We start from the raw sequence: 17,993 nt of genomic DNA on the forward strand, positions 1-17,993 counted from the left end.
GAGCCGGTTTGCCTTGTTCTGTGAAGGGAGTAGTACACAGCGTTGTACGAGAGCTTCAGTTTCTTGGCAATTTCTTGCCCTTTAACAGCTGCATATTATGAAGATATCAAAGTGTCACCAACAAAAAATTTAAACAATAGGCCTATAGCAAATGCATCATATGGCATTCATTCTTCACATGTAAATAGCACTTTTCAGTAGTGCTCAAAGCATGCCATTCCATGAGCACAGCATTTATTTTTCAACTCGAATCAATGAGCCCAATCAGTCCTCTATGACAACAAATTCATAAACAGAATAGGGCTGGCTAATAAGTCCTTCGTTTTGGGGTCATGCTCAGGTAAAACAATTTGGCTAATCTATACTTCAATATTTCCAAGTCCTAAGGGGTATAACATTTATTGGAATGACTGGAATTCTGATAGACTTAGATTTTTAATGTGAAGACAATTTAATCGTATTATTATATGTAGTAGAAAGGAATGGGTTACAAGAATCCTACATAACCAGCCCATAGGGTTACATTTACCATCCATATATGCCAGCTATGTAAGCTTTAACATTGATTTATCCTGCAATAGATGTCATTCAAATGGTAACATACATTTTTGTCTTCTTCTAATGCCTCTTAAAGGGAAAGTAATCTAAAAGTAACAGAATGTAAGCTTACATTACTGAATTTGGGTAATCCGAAAGTTACGTTACTGATTACAATTTTGGACAGGTTACTAGTAACTGTAACGGATTACATTAAGAAAGTAACCTACCCAACCCTGCTTGATAGTTATTATATTCAAGAAATGTCTGAATGCCTACTTTGTTTGAATGGATCCGTGAATGTCCTTGTATACTGGAAGTTCAATGTAAAGTGAGTGTCTGTTGACTGGAAATATTTGCAGTACCTGAAAAAAGCTGCAGAGACTGTTGTAATTGTCAAGTTTCCTTTTTATTTTCATATTCTAAAATGCAAAGGACATAACAGGATTTGAGAATAAATCCCAGGTTGAGTGCACAAAAATGTTCCACTGCAAGCTATTATTTACAAGAAAAAAGTAACATACTGTATCTATATGTAATTCAACAGGTACCAATATTCAGTGTGGACCTTGCACACTTACTTAGACAAAATAGTAGAACGCAGACATGACAGTTGAATTCACTTTTCATCATGTTTCTGAACATAGCAGTAGCGTGCCGTGGGCCTGGCGCCTGGGCCTTCAGTGAGGTCCTACACAGTCCCACCCGAATTAATCCACCTGTTATTACCATCATTTAGATGCCATGGCTCTAGACACTATACATTTAGACAGAAACGCAGTATAACCAGGCGTTGCGTCACCTTGAAATTGACATTTTTTTCAGAGAATTGCAGGGGAAGAGTACAATACAGTACAGTTCAACTAATAGGCAAGAACATAGTCGAGTGCAACAGAGTTATATTAATATTCTTCTTCTATCCATTTCTGGTCCACAAACTTTGAGCTTTAAGTCCCCCAAAAAATAAATACAGTGTGTTCACTAAACAGCGCATTGTCGCACCCAAAGCAGTTTCACCGTGATGATAAAGACACATAACTATTCACTGAAAATAAAAGAAAACAAATACTTTGCAACATAGGCTATTTGCCATTTTATTTTGTTAATATATAGGCTATTTAATATTAACGAAATAAAATGCGAAACATACATACACATTTAATAAAAAATAACATGCATTGTATGCCTACTCACCAAAGACTGATTATTAGACAGTTGCGTGCGCTTAGGGGATCGTGAGAAAAATGCTGCAAGGCCATTGAGGTTGGCAAAGAAGACCTTGCATTCTTTAAGCTTTGAGGCTCCTTGAGTCAGTACTAAATTTAGTCGATGTGCATAGCAGTGAATGAATAAGGCCATCGGTGCCCTCTCCTTAACTTTAGCCTGCACCCCATTGAGTCCAGATGCCATGACTGCTGCGCCATCAAAACACTGTGCCACAACTTTATCCAGACTACATTCATTTTCCTCCAAGAAACGGAAAATAAGAGCGGCAATGTCATCAGCTCGCTTGCCGCTTGTCACATCTTCAAACCGGATAAATCGCTCCTTGACTCCCGTGTCCGTCACATAACGCAGGACGAGTGAGAGCTGTAGCTCCACTCTGGTGTCCCCAAACGTTTTCAAAAGCACCATTGCTTCTAAGTGCCCAGCCGTACTTTGGTGTCTCGTTGCTGCCTTGGTTAGACAACTCAAGTTTGCAAAGCCAGTGTGGCTCCAAACACCAAATCGATCACTTGCAAATAATAGGCATTCCCAGCAGTACAGTTTGCAGTGCTTCTCGGAGCCTGTGAGCCATTGACAGCGCTCATAGTTGAAACTTTGAAAGTGGCGAACGAACGAACCCCTTTCCCGCCTGTGACAGGCTTTGTGGCGTCGGGCGACCTCTCCTTACAATGTCTAACTTTTCTTGAAAAGTTCGTCTTGAGAATGGCGTTATAATTATATCCTCGACCAAATCGATATCTTCTCCTCCTTCCGCCATTGTGGGTTCAAAAAACAGTAGAACGCGAATTAATTCGTTTATCAAATTTAGTTTCCTAGATCTGCATAGATCTGCCCATAGGACCTGCCTCTCAATATTGGTAATCCAATCAAAAGACGTGGACGCCCTACGCCTGCTAGCTGGCTCCTGTGTAACACTGGAGCCAGCCAGCAGGCGTACAATAGCCAACTCTAAAGCTGATTGGTTGACACAAAATTTTAATTTCCATTCACTTTAAGCTACAAGCGCCCGCACTGTTGATTCTGAAGGCCTGAGGGCAGATTTTAGACCCCTGGCAACACATGATGGCTGAATATGATTGGATAAAAGATCTAACGTAAAGACCAGCCCTCCAAATCTCAACCTGGGGCTGGAAGCAGTGCAACCAAGAGGAAAGCTATGAAATGAAGAGTATAACTCTTACTCTGGGGAATAATTTAATACATATTTGTGGGAAAATATATTTAAAAAAAAATTATATTCTGATGATGTTTAGGCCAGCAGAGAAGGCCTTGCAGGCCCTGACGGCCCACCACTGGAACATAGTATACTAAAATTAACAACAATTCAACAAACTTTTAGTTTTGTGAACCATTCTTACACACAACTGTTTTTAAGGTTCACCATTAGTGCATTGAGGACCACTGTGTGCTTTATCATAATCGTAAATGGGATGTACCCTTTTTGAGGAATTTATTGTGTGCTCTCTGGAAATAGGCTCTGTTAAACATTAACAGGTAACATTGAACATAAAACATAAAACCTACCTTATCACTCAGTTAAAATTGCTACCCGTGTATACCAATGGCTAGCAATGAATAATAATCATTTGATTGTACCATCCTTAAATAACCATATTAGTTTTTAGTGCCGTTTTTACAAAGGTCAGAATCGATGTTGAATGTAAAAATTGTTCTTGCTTGCAGCTTAAAGAATGATTAATTTGCTGCAGATGAACTGTTAGTTAGTCTCTGGTTTACAATATACTGTACACAGAATCACGATTTTGGTTGGGAAAAACTCAGTTTCAGTGTGATTTGGTCGCCAGACAGGTTGTTTCCAGTGTCAATTCTTTTTAACAACACTGCATTCTGTTTTGGATTTATGTCTCCTACTAATAACAAGATACAAATTGATTTTTTAAAGCTATAACAATTCAGTTAAACACTATGCGTGCTATATCAAGATAAGCCAAAAACACTTACTATCGATTAAAGAAAAAATCTGATATGAAATGTGACTATTGTCTGGAAAAAGTTCAACACAGATGGGGATTTAAATACATGAAATACATGATTACTTACTTTTTCAAACCTTCAGTAGGCAATAATAACGAAAGTGCTCTTTTGTCAAACCTGTAAAAAAATAATTTATACACATCCCATCGGCTGATTGGAGTACTTCATCACAAAATTTGTTTACAAATGTTCGTTTATCGATGGTCCTTTTCTCCATCCCCCATCCTCTTCCTCACCTATTTTCCTCCTCATCCTGCTCTGTATCTAGTGATGTGTTATTTGTTGAAGGGCAGACAGGCAGGCAGTGTGACAGTGGAGCAGGATGGGCCTGCTAAGGGCTCAGCCACCTCTCCCTCTAGCTCTGTCCAGGTCCCCTTCTCTGGGCTGTAGCATATGGTGGAAGACTTGTAGGCTCCCTGCAATATAATAATAATAATAATAACAGCGATGACCGAAATAGAGTTGCCAATTTTCTTAAATCAACCATAAATCCCCTCGTGACAGAGGGAATGGAAGCTTGTTGTGTACAACAGTGAGTGGCAATTGAACTCAACCTTCACAAAAAAATGTATGACATTTATAAAACATTTCTAGCCTGTCTATCTATGGGTAACGGGGTTGACGTGTTATGCCAGACCCGCTCAGTTTTCCAGTTCACATAACAGGGTTGACCTTAAAATGAGGGACAGACATAAATGAATCACTAATCACATTAAATTAATAACAATCTTCAAAAAATGACTTTGCCAAAGCAACAAAATAACTAAGGCTTTACAATGATGATGAAACTTGGAGAAATGTTTGGATTGTGGGTTGAAAACTTCCCTTTAAGTGATACAGAGTTGATGGAGGGACATGTCAAAATGCAATTTTTTTTCTGATTTATTGAAATATCCATGTGGTCTATATTAAAGGGAATTTAATTTAAAGGGATACTTTGGGATTTTGGCAATGACGCCCTTTATATACTTCCCCAGAGCCAGATTCATTTGCGGATACCATTTTTATGTCTCTGTCCAGTATGAAGGAAGTTAAAGGTAATTTCTCAAGCCAATGCTAACTAGCATTCGCGGAATGAATGACTGGAAGTCTATGGCTATCTACTAGCATGCTAGCAGATAACCATGGACTGCCAGTCACTGTGCTAACGTTAGGGAAGTAGATAAAGGTCCTCATTGGCAACATGACGAAGTATCCCTTTAATATAACAGATTTTTAAAATTCAATATTGGTGCACAATTTCTACTTAAAATATCAAAGGGACGCAAAATACACTCTTTTTGTGAAACGACCTACCTAGGTTTGCCGTGAATTAATGATATCAAGTTGATAGTGAGATGTGTCTTTACCATGCTCCAGCTGTATCCGCCCACTAGGAAGATGCTGTCGTCCAGTATGCAACAGCCGGGGCCACTGCGGCCCTCCAGGATGGGCGTCTGGAGGATGTTCCACTGGTCCGCTTTGGGGTCATAACACTCCACCAGCATCACATCCAGGTGAGAGAACCCTGAGCACAAAATAACAGTTAATGATACATGCGATTGTAAATGGGATTTTACAGGTGAATAAAAAAGAGCATTCGCAGATAAAGTCAATCAAAATCTAGTTGGTTTAATACAAGTTGCAACCTCAGCACAGAAATGTCTAACGGGCCATCTCTGAGAAGGCACTTATTAATCACACAGGTCTTAATGTTTTGTAAACACCTGCCCGATCAGCTGCTACAGAATCACAGTGTCACAGATACATTATCACATGTCATCAAGGCAAAGGGTGGCTACTTTGAAGAATCTCAAATATAAAATATATTTTGATTTGTTTCACACTTTTATCATACTACATGATTCCATATGTGTTATTTCATAGTTTTAATGACTTCACTATTTTTCTACAATGTAGAAAATAGTAAAAATAAAGAAAAACCCTTGAATGAGTAGGAGTCCAAACTTTTGACTGGTACTGTAATATATACATAAGGAAAATTCCACCCAAAAAGGATCTCTTGGTATTTGTTTCATTGGTCCATTCTTGACATAGTCCCAAAATGTTACCTTTTGGGTAAATGTTACCTTTCACACTAAATGTAAATGTAAAATGCTTTGCTTGTCGGCAATTAAGTTTTCAAGATATAAAACTTTCAAAATACAGAAATGATACATATGATGCAAAACAAAGTATCATATGATGTAAAATGCATCGAACAGGTATGATTCATGTTTTTGGAAAGTTACATATCTTGAAAACTTGATCGCTGACAAGCAAAACATTTTGGGGCTAGTTTTTGGGTGGAATTTTCCTTCAAAATACAAAAACACAGTCACGGGAAGCACAAATAAAACATCACACATCACCCAGAAAAACAGTTACATTCCTCCACAAGTCCCCAATCAATACTCTGAACTGCCCGAACTGCACCAGAACATCAAGAGGAAAAGTATTTTGAATTTATTCCAGCAATACGGCAGATTAAAACTAAAACCAGATATACCTAACTCGGTGGAGACCCGAGGAACCTCAAAAGTGAACCAATCCTGTGAACGGCTTAGGCAACTCAGGTGTCTATACCTCAACATCAAAGTTGGAATGGACTCCTACTGTTTTTACCAATCAAATGTCAATGTATATAGTTCTGACCGCCTCTATGCGCGTTCAAGAAAATAATGAAGACGAGAGGGAAGGAGATGGAAACTCACATTGGTGAGATATTCTGCAGCTAAAGGTAATGTGTCAGCCTATTAATTATTCAAATAGAAATTCACTATAATTTTAGGCTGACTCTGTAAGCCGCTCTGCACAATCAATGAACCAACAGCATCGCCTAGGCCTATACATTCTCTCCCAGACTCATGGATAGAAAGTTTAGAGCGAAGCAGAAGGTAACAAGTCCATCCAGTATGCATAATAATACACTCCACACTCAAATGCGATTACTAGAATTTGTTTAATTTTGGAGTATAGGCTAAACCAATTATGTACCAAAGACATCTTAAATAAATAAAACATGTAAATGTTTTTCTTGCGTGCATATGTGGTAGGCTATATAATGTTAATTCCATATTTTTTTTCGGGCTTGGGTTCATAGGCCTATGCATATGCATAATATGCCTACAGGTGTTTTGAATGAAGAATGACCTTAGAAAGCTCTGTCCATTTCGTTGTGTTAGGCTGTGAAACAACATCCACAACAACCATGTTTTCCACTCAGTTTCAACCTGTTGTTTAACTTCTCTCCTCAAATTGATCAACCACATCGAGGTGAGTTTTAAAAGCACATGATGATAAGTGTATTTGCATTGATGTCAGAGTGGTTAGAGGGACAATAGAGTGCTGAGTACCAAGCCATCAGCGACCTGATGGTCGTTAGTGAGTTTGGTTCTAATAACGCAGGTCCAGAGTGCATAAGAGGAGATTACCGTGTTTCAACGGTCACGTAGAATTTTAATACAGTCATGACTCATGACTGCCGGTGTGGTAATGCTCACCGCAACAGCCCTAAGTACAACTATTCAAAAAATCCATCTTGTATTCCACAGTCTATTTTGCACAGTACAGTACAGTAGCTGAGACATGTCAGTCCTTACCTTTCAGATGGTTGCCCCCGATAGCGTAGAGGCGGTCGTTCGTCCCAGCCAGGGCATGAATAGCTCTCTTTGTGTTCATATCCTGTTTCCTGGCCCACACATCCATGATGGGGTCGTAGCAATACAGCCAGGATACGTACTCTCCATTGTGGACTCCTCCTGTAGTGGTATGGCAGATACACACATGAAGACCTATTAGCTGCGAATGGCAGGATCAGGATCCATAGACACAAGACTCTGCTTTTGGAAAGTCTATATGCGTTGATAGGTGATATTTAGCAGTCCTGCACTCATCACAATACACAGATCAGAAGATTTTGTACTTTCATTTTGACTGTGTCTGAGTGGATAATTTTTCAGCTTTTAATTTCCAACATGGACTAATTTTCCATGAATAAGATGATCAGTGGGTCTCCCTTGAAAAATAGGTATTTTGACAATGGGACAACCTTGTAAAATAAAGGTTCTATAAATTGAGTGAGGTCTGACCTGAGATGTATATTTTCCCATTGTGCACTGCTCCAGCGTGTGCGGCCAGAGGCTGGGGCAGGGAGGACACGTAGTTCCACTCGTTAGTCTCCAGCTTGTAGGACTCCACACTGGAGAGGTAGCCCGACTCGTTCCTCCCGCCAATCACATACAGGTGCTTATCCAGGCAGCAGGCGAAGAAACTGGCTCTCCTGAGCAGGAGGTGTAAACCAGACAACATAATTAAAACAAGCAGGACAGTGTGTGTGTGTGTGTGTCAGTGGTATGCACAGTTTTGCGGGGCCCACCCACAAGGTTCGAGCAAGGGTCACATCTTTTTTGTTGTTGCCATGGGGCAGAGAGAAAAATTTGCAGTTTTATAGCTAATCTCATGCTATGTTACACATTTTGCCATGAGGCTGAGAGAAAATGTTGCCGTTATAGAGCAAATTTCCTGCTATTCTACACATTTTGCCATAAGGATGAGAGAAAATTTTGCAGTTTTAAAGCACATTTCTTGTAATTAAAAACAAATATATATAGCTCTTGGGCCCCCCAGGGGCTGTGGGGGTGTGTGCTATGCCAGTGGTGTGTGTGTCAGTGTACATTTTGGCAGCTATTTTAGATTGAGTTTTGGTCTTAAAATATATTCTGCAGCCTTCCGCGCCTGGGAGACCCATGAGGCGGCGCACAATTGGCCCAAAGACGTCCGGGTTAGGGGAGGGTTTAGCCGGCCCGGGATGTCCTTGTCCCATCGCGCTCTAGCGACTCCTAGTGGCGGGCCGGAAGCATGTACGCTGACTTCGGACGCCAGCTGTAAAGTGTTTCCTCCGACACATTGGTGAGGCTGGCTTTCGCGTTTAACGAGCAGTGTGTCAAGAAGCAGTGCGGCTTGGCGGGGTCGTGTTTCGGAGGACGCATGGCTCTCGACCTTCGCCTCTCCTGAATCCGTACGGGAATTGCAGCAATGGGATGACTGTAACTACCAATTGGATATCACGAAATTGTGGAGAAAAAGGGGTAAAAAGTAACAAGAACAACAAAAATATATATACAGTGGGGAGAACAAGTATTTGATACACTGCCGATTTTGCAGGTTTTCCTACTTACAAAGCATGTAGAGGTCTGTCATTTTTATCATAGGTACACTTCAACTGTGAGAGACGGAATCTAAAACAAAAATCCAGAAAATCACATTGTATGATTTTTAAATAATTAATTTGCATTTTATTGCATGACATAAGTATTTGATCACCTACCAACCAGTAAGAATTACGGCTCTCACAGACCTGTTAGTTTTTCTTTAAGAAGCCCTCCTGTTCTCCACTCATTACCTGTATTAACTGCACCTGTTTGAACTCGTTACCTGTATAAAAGACACCTGTCCACACACTCAATCAAACAGATTCCAACCTCTCCACAATGGCCAAGACCAGAGAGCTGTGTAAGGACATCAGGGATAAAATTGTAGACCTGCACAAGGCTGGGATGGGCTACAGGACAATAGGCAAGCAGCTTGGTGAGAAGGAAACAACTGTTGGCGCAATTATTAGAAAATGGAAGAAGTTCAAGATGACGGTCAATCACCCTCGGTCTGGGGCTCCATGCAAGATTTCACCTCGTGGGGCATCAATGATCATGAGGAAGGTGAGGGATCAGCCCAGAACTACACGGCAGGACCTGGTCAATGACCTGAAGAGAGCTGGGACCACAGTCTCAAAGAAAACCATTAGTAACACACTACGCCGTCATGGATTAAAATCCTGCAGCGCACGCAAGGTCCCCCTGCTTAAGCCAGTGCATGTCCAGGCCTGTCTGAAGTTTGCCAATGACCATCTGGATGATCCAGAGGAGGAATGGGAGAAGGTCATGTGGTCTGATGAGACAAAAATAGAGCTTGTTGGTCTAACTCCACTCGCCGTGTTTGGAGGAAGAAGAAGTATGAGTACAACCCCAAGAACACCATCCCAACCGTGAAGCATGGAGGTGGAAACATCATTCTTTGGGGATGCTTTTCTGCAAAGGGGACAGGACGACTGCACCGTATTGAGGGGAGGATGGATGGGGCCATGTATCGCGAGATCTTGGCCAACAACCTCCTTCCCTCAGTAAGAGCATTGAAGATGGGTCGTGGCTGGGTCTTCCAGCATGACAACGACACGAAGCACACAGCCATGGCAACTAAGGAGTGGCTCCGTAAGAAGCATCTCAAGGTCCTGGAGTGGCCTAGCCAGTCTCCAGACCTGAACCCAATAGAAAATCTTTGGAGGGAGCTGAAACTCCGTATTGCCCAGCAACAGCCCCGAAACCTGAAGGATCTGGAGAAGATCTGTAGGGAGGAGTGGGCCAAAATCCCTGCTGCAGTGTGTGCAAACCTAGTCAAGAACTACAGGAAACGTATGATCTCTGTAATTGCAAACAAAGGTTTCTGTACCAAATATTAAGTTCTGCTTTTCTGATGTATCAAATACTTATGTCATGCAATAAAATGCAAATTAATTACTTAAAAATCATACAATGTGATTTTCTGGATTTTTGTTTTAGATTCCGTCTCTCATAGTTGAAGTGTACCTATGATAAAAATTACAGACCTCTACATGCTTTGTAAGTAGGAAAACCTGCAAAATCGGCAGTGTATCAAATACTTGTTCTCCCCACTGTATATATTTTAGTCTTAGTCACATTTTAGTCTTTTCATCCTTCGTTCATTTTAATTATTATCAGTCGCCGAAAACGCTGGACAATTTTAGTCTGGTTTAGTCAGTCATTTTAGTCACATATTAGTCGGTGCATTTTCCATTAAATAATTCATATTTAGCTCTTACTTGCACCATGTGCACACTCAGATAGCCTTGTCCAAATAGAGGCGTCACTATCGCCATGTATTCCTTAGCTGGTACCCAATGCCAGCCATAATTTACCATAGACTATAGGATATAAATCCTACAGGTTAAACAATTTAGGTTCTGATTTTTTCAGCATCATAACCATCGAAGGGGTTAAATAACAGTGATGTCCTTAAAGTGGAGAATATGAGCTTTGCAACAATGCTAGAAGTATTACTGCAGTCCTAATATTCATCAAAACGTGTTATTGCCAACACAGATGAATAACAGCGCACATGGCAAAACAGAGCTTCTGATGTGAAAAAGCAAAGATGACGAAAGACATTATTGTTTCTAATTTAGGTTAGTTTGTTACAAGTGTCCTGGCTGCGCATCAGTTCAAAACAGAGACAGAGACGAGTGATTGAAGTGACCGGGAGCTGTGATTGTGGAGGAGCCAGATCAATGCAAACAGCCCACGCAACAGAAAGACTTTAGCAGCCAATGAGAGGATTGCGTTATATATTATGCACAGGGATGCATGCTTATGATTGGACAAAACGGATGAAAAGGCGTTTCATGTCAAATGGAATGACCATTAGTCTCACATGGAATTCTCATCTCGTTACCTATTCGTAAACTAAAATGAAAAGCCATTGGTAATATTTCTCTTTTTTTCAGGGCATCTCATCTCGTTATTGTCATTCGTTTTCGTCAGGAAAAACAGTTTGTTGAAAAGTATTTTTTATCATAGTTATTGTTGACGACATTAACACTGATATGTGTGTGTGTTTGTGTGTGTGTTTGTGTGTGTGTGTGTGCACGGCTGATACGGTGACCGTATTAACACCACACCGTCAGTCATGATTCGTGACGGCAGTCAGATTCCACGTGACCATTTAGTCACAGTAATTACTGTAGGATTCTGCAAGCTCTGATGCTGCTGATGGTCATTAGTAGCCTACAAAACTTGCTAACTCCCTACTCCACACTCTATTGTCCCTATAATCACTCTGACATCAATACAAATGTAATTGAAAATCTAATCAAAAACTTAATGAGAGCCTATGAGCTTATGTTGATCAACATTTCTATGGGCTATACAATTGCGCGAGAAAACAGAGTGATGGCCACTACTAAAAAGTGGAGTATTCCATCAGCTTTCTATAGGCTAGGTCTGCTATATTTATTTATCAACTTTCCTAATATTAAGCACATTGCTTCTCTTTACAAACAGGAGTATAGCCTACTAGGCTGGCATGAAAATGAATCACGGGAAAAACATCCTACACTCGCTATTTAAGTGCATAGATGACATGTATTTTTCCCCGCTGCCCCTGTTTCGAGACAGGTGCGTGATAATGGTCCATTCTAAATAAAAATTTAACATATATTGTTGAGTATCTAATTCTGCACTAAACATAACTCGAAACACCAAAATAGTGTTTTGAACCTTTCGCAGTACTCCAGAAAAGTTAAGATTTCTTCTCCTAAAAAGTGTAATGTCACATACAGACACCGTAATCATTCAGTGTTAATAATCAGTGCAATAATTCACACATCTATTGTATTGCATTACTTCGTCAATCTTGTTTGCATTGACTTACCTTTCCTGCATAGGAGGAAGTTGTATCCAACTGTTGAATCGTGGATCATAACGGCTGACATGATTGGTGCTGTGCTTTCCTGCAAAATACATGTCATAATCAAGATCCATAAATAGTTAATATGGCCATACTTATCTAATCAAACAATGTTGATTGGAAATAAATTGCAAATGATGAATATAAATACTAAACATTTATATATATTTTTGTATTACTACTGGTATTAGTAGTAGTATCAGTAGTCATGTTACCATTGGGGTTCCACTGGTCCTCTCCACCCAGCAGTAGTATGAAGTTTTCCACCTCCACCACACAGTGATGGGCACTGTTGTAAGGCATTACTGGAAGACACAACACAGCATATTGGAGGATGTCAGAAACTGGTTATGAAAGGACACAGAATGGTGCAGGACATACAGTTGAAGTCGGAAGTTTACATATACCTTAGCCAAAAACATTTAAACTCAGTTTTTCACAATTCCTGACATTTAATCCAAGTAAAAATTCCCTTAGGTCAGTTAGGATCACCACTTTATTTTAAGAATGTGAAATGTCAGACTAATAGTAGAGAGTTGTAACGGTTGTCGTCGGAATGAGAAGGATCGGACCAAGGTGCAGCGTGGTACGTGTTCATAATATTTATTTTAACTCAGAACACTAAGACAAAATAACAAAAATAGACCAACACGAAACAGTTCTGTCTGGTGCAGACACAAAGACAAAAAAACAACTACCCACAAAACCCATGTGGGCAAGAGCTACCTAAGTATGGTTCTCAATCAGAGACAACGATAGACAGCTGCCTCTGATTGAGAACCACACCCAGCCAACCAACAAAGAAATACAAAACAAAGAACACAGAACATAGAATGCCCACCCCAACTCACGCCCTGACCAAACCAAAATAGAGACATAAAAAGGATCTCTAAGGTCAGGGCGTGACAAGAGTGATTTATTTCAGCTTTTATTTCTTCCATCACATTCCCAGTGGATCAAAAGTTTACATACACTAAATTAGTATTTGGTAGACCAGCATTCATGGGGTTTCAGTAATGAAATGTTATCAACTTTTTACACTTGAGACAGTGGGGGGGAAGGGGACTCGCATCTGAATGTAACCACCGTATGCCACAATAACCCTAAAGTTCTTCACAAAAATGATTTGAATGCATTTAAATGGTTTGAAACTTGTCTGCCTGTTGAACACACATCCTCAGCCTTCTATAGGAATTTAACGACTGCATAGGACTATGTTTTGGATGACTGGCTGCGAATGCTTATTGAATTGTTTTATTTCTGCCTTTTCTATTCCAGACATTCTGAAATTCACTAAAGCATCCCATGTATGTAACTTTAGTCTTTCACTTTTCAATGATTGTTTAACTTGGGTGAAACGTTTCAGGTAGCAACATCTCAAGACATCAGTCAGGAAGTTAAAGCTTGGTCGCAAATGGGTCTTCCAAATGGACAATGACCCCATGCATACTACCAAAGTTGTGGCAAAATGGCTTAAGGACAACAAAGTCAAGGTATTGGAGTGGCCATCACAAAGCCCTGACCTCAATCCTATATTCATGCCTATATTGTGGGAAGCTTGTGGAAGGCTACCTGAAACGTTTCACCCAAGTTAAACAATTTAAAGGCAATGCTACCAAATACTAATTGCGTGTATGTAAACTTCTGATCAACTGGGAATGTGATGAAAGAAATAAAAGCTGAAATAAATTGTTCTCTCTACTATTATTCTGACATTTCACATTCTTAAAATAAAGTGGTGATCCTAACTGACCTAATACAGGGAATTGTTACTAGGATTAAATGTCAGGAATTGTGAAAAACTGCATTTAAATGTATTTGGCTAAGGTGTATGTAAACTTCCGACTTCAAATGTAAGTGTACATACTGTAAGCAGACATTATTAAGGGCCATATTTTTTCAAACATTGGACAGTTTGGGTCGCAGTTGCAGGTTGAAAAAAAAATAAGAATCGTCTACTGTATGTCTGGCCTGCAAATTCCTTATTTTTCCAATATGGCCCATACGCTGATTGAGTTTGACACTCCTGGGCTAGCTGATCTATTTATGTAGCTAGCTATTTATATAGCAAGCTAAAAACATGAAACCTAACGTTAGTTAGCTAACTAGCTTCTGGGAAGATGTCATGTCATTGGAGGAGTGGGTGAGTGACAGACTTTTTCCCATCATATTGTATTTTTCGGTGGGTACTGGCTACAGCTAGAGATGCAGATGTATTTTGGTTAGCTAGCAAGAAAGGTGAATCACTTTGCTAGCTAGGCTGAACTTGAACGACTGTTATCCATATCTCTTAGTTGTCAAACAAATGTATTTGGCATCGATCAAATGGGCGGGGAGGGAGGCAAGTTCCAATTCAGTTGTCAAAGCGTAGGTTGGGACAAGCATGCATTGGCAGACAAGCTGCAGGAGTAGGAGTAGGCTATTCCCCATCATTTATCATTGCAATTTTGACGGCCAACTAGCTGAAAAAGTTTGAGAGGGTTTATCTAATGTTCCCTTGTTAGAATTTAGCTCATCTTGCTCTGGCTAGCATTAGTTGTTGATCTTGTTGTTGTTGATGTCCATAGGCAACTGAGGGAGAGAGAGCCTACCTGGTTGTTTGCTCAATAGGACTGTGAAATGTAAGAGGACTCCCGTGGTATTTACATCAATCAATCAAATGTATTTATAAAGCTCTTCTTACATCAGCTGATGCCACAAAGTGCTGTACAGAAACCCAGCCTAAAACCCCAAACAACAAACAATGCAGGTGTAGAAGCACGGTGGCTAGGAAAAACTTATTTGCAGAAATCCATTCAAGTGTATTTTGTGGCTTTTGGCGAATGCGTTCTAATGATCTAAAGTTGTGCTGTTGCTACTGCCTGTAAACACACAGTCCAGTTTAAAGTGAATGATGGCAGGCCCGTGTGGCAAATGGCTTGTTTGCATATAGGCCTACTGTAGCTCTGATTGGCGCAACGGTCTGCGTAGACTCCGGCCCTGGACAAGACAAATGTTTTTGTTGTTGGTTTTATTAACTGCAGTGGCTTTCCCACCCTGTATTGCTATAGAATTTTCACAAATCGTTAAATATACGTCATTCCCAAACAGTCCATGAATTGATGAAAAGGTGAAAATGACCATATCTAAGTGCTCGCTTGTCAGAAAATGTAAAACATTGTGTCGTATTCTTCCTGGGGGTGTATATGAACAGATTTTTATAAGGTTTCATGTTGCTAAAACGCTGTAAGTTCCACTTTACACATCCATGTGGACTCCAGCACTTGTGAGTTTGCGGCGGATTTCCTTTCCCTGTTGGACTGTTTCAATTTCACACAGCATGTGAATCTTCCAACTCAGTCCAAGGCATCACCCTCGACGATCATAAATCAACTCGGTAGGTTTGGTACTACTATACTGTCATTTGTGCATGGCTACAGAAGCCTATAATTTGGGATTCCAAATTTCAACCAAAGTCATAAACTTCACTGTGGAAAAGGTGATATGTTGATATGCTTCAGTTTTCTGCCATATGACAGGTTTCACATCTGTCTCCAGCGATCGTAAGGTAAAATAGATCGAAAACAATTGTCATTTATATTTACAATCCCCTCATCCAAACGGCTTACTCATGGAGAATGGTGTTATTTATATCTGGGGGAAAAAGAAAGTAGATGTTGTTCCACTTGGAACGTAAGGCGGTTGAATTATGTGGGAATTGAGTCGAGATAAGAATACCTCCGCCGCACCTTCATTTCTTTGATCTCCACACCAAACAAATAGCGGGTGAATAGCATGCTATTCTCCTGTTTAAATTCAAGATCAGAATACACGTAGAGAGAAAAGTGCATAAAAATCTAATTTACGTTCCATTTATGCGCACTTAGCTCGGGTCGGAATCAGGTCCTTTGCTTTTAGTATTACCATGTTTATATTTGCTATTTTATGTTTTACTCTGTAAGTGTCCTTGTATATCTTGAAAGGCGCAAATAAAATGTATTATTATTATTATTACTAGGTTCCTGACTTCTAGGGAGTATTTCCAAGCCATTGTGCTTCTGCTTTTGCCTCCGCATTGCTTGTTCATTTGGGGGTTTAGGCTGGGTATCTGTAAAGCACTTTGTGACAACTGCTGATGTAAAAAGGACTTTAAAAAATACATTTCATTGATTGTTGTTTTAAATTTGACAACACTCGGCAGCTCACAGGGCCAAAAAACTCCACCCAACCTCCCTGCCTGTACACTGTCTATATGTTAAAGTTGTCCTCCTATCCCTCTCATGTTCTCCTTTCCATCTTCCTAAAGTGACCCCCGTTGAGATGGAGAGAAATGGTCTTAGGTGACAGTCATAATGAACAGGATCATCTTCACTCAATAAATCTAGGGGCCCGTGCCGTGCTTTTGAGCGTAAATCAGTGAAATGGTAAGGCCACCTGTCTGTCTCCATCCGTCATTTCCACTGTCACCTCCCGCTAGTCTGATGGATCGCAGTTACTGTAAAATTAGACAGCCTTGAATCTAATTTATTTTCTTCACTCCTCAGCTGCAATCTCAATAGCTGTGGCTAGCTGACATGCGAAAGTCTTCCATTCATCGAGGGGAGTCTAGCTCAGACAGATAGGGACTGACTAACACAGCTTTATCTTCTCTGTGTGTGTAATGTGTGTGTGTGTGTGTGTAATGTGTGTAATGTGTGTGTGTGTGTGTGTGTGTGTGTGTGTGTGTGTGTGTGTGCGTGTGTGCGTGCGTGCGTGTGCGTATGCGTGTGTGTGTGGCTGACATGCAGAGGTCTTCCATTGAGCCTCAGACAGATAGGGGAACTAACACAGCTTTATCTTGAATGAGGAAAGGGGATTATAGTCCCTGACTTCAGTGCATCACAATGGAAGGAGCGTGTAGGTGTCAGATTTCCTTAAATGCCTTAATATTTAACATTCAGTTGATGTTTAAAGATTTGAACGAGTGGTTCTTTTAGTTAAATCAAATGTTATTGATCGCATACACCGCTGAGCAGGTGTTATGGCGGGTGCAGCGAAATGCTTATGTTCCTAGTTCCTATCAATCAATGCAGTAAATGTCAACAAGCACACAATAATCCAACATTTTAAAATAATCAAACATTTTGTACAGCAGTAGATATATAAATAGTATGTAAACATAATTAAAGTGGCTAGTGTTCAATGACTATGTACATATGGCAGAAGTCCTTAAGGTGCAGGGTACAGTGCCCGGTGCTATCTGGCTAGTGACAGTGACTGAGGGGCAGAGTAGGGTACTTGGCAGAGTGCAGGGTATTGAGCAGAGGCTATCTAGTGGTGGCTGTTTATCAGTCTGATGGCCTGGGGATAGAAGCTGTTTATCAGTCTCTCGGCCCAGCTTTGATGCACTTGTACTGTCTTTGCCTTCTTCATTTCATGAACAGGCTGTGGCTCGGATGACTGAGGTTCTTGATGATCTTCTTGGGTTTCCTGTGACACCGGGTGCTGTAGATGTCCAGTAGGGCAGGCAGTGTGCTCCCGATGGTGCGTTGGGCTGCCCGCACCACACTCTGGAGAGTCCTGGGGTTGCTAGGTTAAATGCGGGGATTCGCGCTTTCAGTTTTGTGTGAATGCTGCCATTTATCCATGGTTTCTGGTATGGGAAATGTAATAATTCCACTGTCCCGCAGCCCATGCAGGAAATTCATAAACGTAATCTCCCTCGGGAAAAAAGCACCTACACATAATTTTTTCCTTAT

The 17,993-nt window shown here is 40.5% G+C and overlaps 1 protein-coding gene across 1 annotated transcript in view; it reads right to left on the reverse strand.

Annotated features, from left to right (window-relative positions):
- Positions 1-930: 930 nt before the first annotated feature.
- The window catches only part of LOC139559993 (kelch-like protein 14), a 42,962-nt gene continuing 25,899 nt past the window's right edge, over positions 931-17,993 (reverse strand). Inside the window, exons 4-9 of the mRNA XM_071376502.1 lie at positions 12,492-12,581; positions 12,241-12,319; positions 7,830-8,020; positions 7,341-7,499; positions 5,109-5,266; positions 931-4,175 (exon numbers count right to left, since the gene is read on the reverse strand). Of these exons, the coding sequence (XP_071232603.1) occupies positions 4,035-4,175; positions 5,109-5,266; positions 7,341-7,499; positions 7,830-8,020; positions 12,241-12,319; positions 12,492-12,581 (818 nt within the window). The 3' untranslated portion in view covers positions 931-4,034. The remainder of the gene's footprint in view (positions 4,176-5,108; positions 5,267-7,340; positions 7,500-7,829; positions 8,021-12,240; positions 12,320-12,491; positions 12,582-17,993) is intronic.

Source organism: Salvelinus alpinus, chromosome 30, assembly GCF_045679555.1.
Source record: "Salvelinus alpinus chromosome 30, SLU_Salpinus.1, whole genome shotgun sequence".
In the NCBI taxonomy this organism is placed as follows: domain Eukaryota; kingdom Metazoa; phylum Chordata; class Actinopteri; order Salmoniformes; family Salmonidae; genus Salvelinus; species Salvelinus alpinus.